This window comes from Bipolaris zeicola (genome assembly GCF_000523435.1).
Source record: "Bipolaris zeicola 26-R-13 unplaced genomic scaffold scaffold_442, whole genome shotgun sequence".
In the NCBI taxonomy this organism is placed as follows: domain Eukaryota; kingdom Fungi; phylum Ascomycota; class Dothideomycetes; order Pleosporales; family Pleosporaceae; genus Bipolaris; species Bipolaris zeicola.
Genome location: NW_006912491.1, coordinates 1 through 3,715, shown reverse-complemented (window position 1 = coordinate 3,715; position 3,715 = coordinate 1). Strand labels below are relative to the sequence as shown.

General features: G+C 52.0%; 2 protein-coding genes across 2 annotated transcripts; one reads left to right on the top strand and one right to left on the bottom strand.

The window, feature by feature from the left end:
• On the top strand, positions 1-1,761 carry COCCADRAFT_112293 (uncharacterized protein; the record flags this gene model as incomplete). The annotated part of the gene is made up of 4 exons (XM_007720292.1): positions 1-114; positions 613-690; positions 743-1,489; positions 1,678-1,761. The coding sequence occupies 4 exons, from the start codon at positions 1-3 to the stop codon at positions 1,759-1,761; spliced, it is 1,023 nt and encodes a 340-aa protein (XP_007718482.1).
• An 875-nt stretch (positions 1,762-2,636) lies between these two features.
• Positions 2,637-3,286, bottom strand: COCCADRAFT_41994 (uncharacterized protein; the record flags this gene model as incomplete). Its single annotated transcript, XM_007720291.1, has 2 exons — positions 2,637-2,843; positions 3,209-3,286. 2 exons carry the CDS (start codon positions 3,284-3,286, stop codon positions 2,637-2,639), a joined length of 285 nt encoding a protein of 94 aa, XP_007718481.1.
• Between the last annotated feature and the right edge of the window lie 429 nt (positions 3,287-3,715).

Here is a 3,715-nt window from a genome sequence, read left to right as displayed (position 1 = left end):
ATGGAATATCTTACCCTCCAAGATATTCCGCACCGCCACTGTGAACCACTGCACTCGCGCAAGATGAACTCGTCACATTCTGCAGAGAGTCCGCTGGCAAACATGGTTGCTGCGGTAAGTCACGATTCTTCTTCTGCCACTTTGGCTGCTTCCTCTTCTACTGCCTCGATGGCTTCCCCTACACCTTTGTCTCCTCCCCCTTTCCTCGAGCCTGCCCTCAAGCCCCCATCACCCCCACTGCCCGGCTCCTTCCGCGCCACTGCACAAGCACAAGCACAAGCACACGCCCACCAAGACAAATCCCACGGCTGTTGCCCCCCTCCGCTTGCTAGCTGGGATCAAGTCATGGACCACCACCACGAGCATGCTCAGGACAAGGTCCTGAGTCGCTCTCTTTTCTTTCCCCAACAATATCATCATCATCCTCATCCTCATCAGCGACACACTCCACCACCCCCACCAAAGAGACAGTCCAATCTCTACTCAGTCATCACCTCGCACTCCTCGGAGAAAATCCATTCCCACAACGACAATGACACCGACCCTGATGCGCGCACCTACCAAACACAGCAGCCAACTTCACACACAAGCAGTAATCTGACAGAAACCCAGAACCATCACATGCGCAGCTCTCCACCAATTCAGCCTGGAGAACAAAGCTTCCCCGGCAAGCTCCCTTCTTTTTCAGAGGTAAACCCAGCTTTCGCATCCGAACACATCTGGGCACTGCTGACTTGTACAGTTTCTTCACACTACCCGAACCACCACACCACCAAGGACACCCCAACGTCGACATGGATCGGCCGACAGCTCTCCTCATGCGCAGCCCCATTTTGACGAGGTAGCGTGGGCCGACAGCAAACGTAGGCGTGTCGACACGCTTGGTGACATCTACGCTCGCGGTAGCATCGAACCGTCTTTTGCTGAGCCTCGCCGCATGAGCAGCGCCATCGACCCTGCCCTTTCCGGCTACTCACCCCACGTCTCCCACCAGCACTCCGTACAGCCTGTACCATCAGCCTATTCTCACCGTGCAACTCCTTCCTACCCGCCACCTCACCAGCAAGCGCCCCCAATGAACCCCCATGTCCGCCACCAGTCTTCGCCCGTTCCTCAAGGCCAGATGCCTTTTGCGCAGCCAGCAATCCACCAGCCAATCGCTCAGAACCCTTATCAACCACCCATGGTTCAACAGAGCTACTATCACGACCACCAGGCAGCCGCCTACAGCGGCTACGAACGGTCCCAGGATTCCTACTACCCTCGAGCTTCCTACTCTGGTTACGATGCACCCTATGGCGGCGACATTCGCTTCCAGCACAATGTCGGTCTTGACCACAGTGCATTCAACAGAAAGCGAAGAGGAAACCTACCCAAGGAGGCTACCAACCTACTCAAGGACTGGTTTGCGGCGAACCGTCAGTCGCCCTACCCAACAGAAGACCAGAAAATGGAGCTTTGCAACCGTACTGGTTTGAGTCTCAATCAGGTAAGTCACCATCCTCCAGCCAAAGTGTCAACTGTGACACTTTTACTACATGTGCCATTTCTGTCTTTCAGTGTCGTCTGATTTAGACAGCAGCGTGCTTTCGGGCCGTTGAATGACCTCAGATCTGTCTTGTGGGACCTTTTACAATCTTGCTACGTGCTACCGGACAAGTGACTGACAAGATTTAGGTATCCAACTGGTTCATCAACGCTCGCCGTCGGGCCCCACAAAAGGAGCAGCGCGAACGCGAAGCCAACGGACCTGATGCATAGACTCGCTCGGCCCGCAAGTCGCTCGGAAGTGGCGCCTTATTCTTGCCATACGTCGTCCATTACTAGCCCTTTACTTAGATTCAGTCACGGGTACGATCCCACCACACTATTTTCACTTCTTTGCGTCATTGGCGATCTGGTTGAACCAAAATTTCCTGGACGTTATTTCTTATCCATGTATTTTTCTTTCTTTCCATCTATCTCTAGGCGATTTCTTTTCATATTATTCAGGCTCAGCATAGGCACTAAAGGTTTTACAAGCGTTTACTGGGTGCAAGAGACGCCCGGGATTTTTTCTAACGTTGAATACCCTGGGACCCAAATAGGAGGATACATTTGCATGTTGGGAAAGGGAGTATCGGGGACTGCTGCGCTGCAGTCGTACACTGGAGGTATCAATGGATTTGTTTGATTTTGCCATAGCTCCAAAATCATGCTTCCCACATATCCTAATATCATACACAAGAATTTTCCATACTCGACAATGACTTTTGACCATGCTTTCGTGAGGTGTGAGGTTCACACTGATTGACAAATACCCTTCCCCAGGCACCGGCAACATGAAACAACCAAACTGGCAACTATTGCGATGCATGGCGATGGACCCCAGGCGTTAGACTATTGATTATCTAGCGCCTACAAGAAAAAAAGACCCCAACCAAATGGCCAGATTTGGTTGTATATGGCCCCAGACTGGCCTGATGAGGAAATTTCCATCGCCAGATCTTTGCAGACTTAGTGATAGCCATCACACTGTTGACGCTATGCTCGAAACGCGATGAGAAGTTCCGGTGTTTCACCAGCTAAACTCAAAACATAGACGCACAACGGTCAACCTTTGAGCGCAGCACAGAAGCCGTTGGTATTTTTGGAGGTTACCGGGAGCGCGGCATGGAACCACTCCGGGAAAGTGTCGGAACAAGTTGAGCCATGACACGTTTGGAATTATTGAAATCCCACAGGAGAGCACGGAACATGCGTTGCTCGCGTTCCCTGTCTTTCTTCTCTTTCTCTCGGCTCCTTGAACCGAAGCAAACGAGGCAGCTCAGCCCAGCCAGCCAAACTCGCAATGTGCCCCACAGCTAGAGTTTAAATTTCACAAATCAATCACATCCGGTGAAGCGAAGGGCGAGGTTTGCATTAGAACCCTTGCCGGGGATCGTCAGCAAGGATGCCACCACTTGGGGACTGGCGTGCACGATGCCTGCGTCAACCCTGGGGGATCGGAGCCAGGACGTGCTGGTCTGGCCCGATGCTAAGATGATTTTCCCTTTCGGCTAGTAAGCCATCCCTGCACCCTCTTATTCTAATAACCTTGATATGACCAGGTTGGCGCTCATTCGCCTCTCGTCCAACCTGTCATTCCTAGAAACAAATAACTGATCATGGCCATCATGACCTTGCAGGGATCCCACTTCTTACCAGGGAGCCCGTCGGATGCACTCACGCGCCCCGCCGCACCTTGAAACCAGTCACATACGGGAAGCATGATGCGACGCCGGAAACATCTGCTCGCTCGCGCCATTTTCTTTTACAAATCACCTGACATGCCTGACAATTTTGACAACGGCCGGGGAAGAGAGGCGCAAAGGATGTTGCTTAAAAAAAGCGTCCTGATGTTTCAGGCCAGTTTCTAGCGCATGTCACCTTCATTGCAAACTTGCAACTCCAACCTTTTTTAAACCCACCTTGTTTTGGCCGTCAACCTGCTTAAATCTGACAATCAAAACGAAGTTGTGTTGATCGGAATATTAACGCAGAATCGCCTGATACTTGCATCCCCTTATCACATCTCGTGCCCCAAACGAAAGCCCGCCAACCCCCCGAACCCCGGCTCGGCCCCAGACCTTTTTGCCTCTTCAATCTCCTCGCCTTTCGCGACAGCGTTGCTAGGTGAACAGTGGGACTCTACCATGTAGAGAACCCATGGTTCATATGAAACGGTTATTCTGTG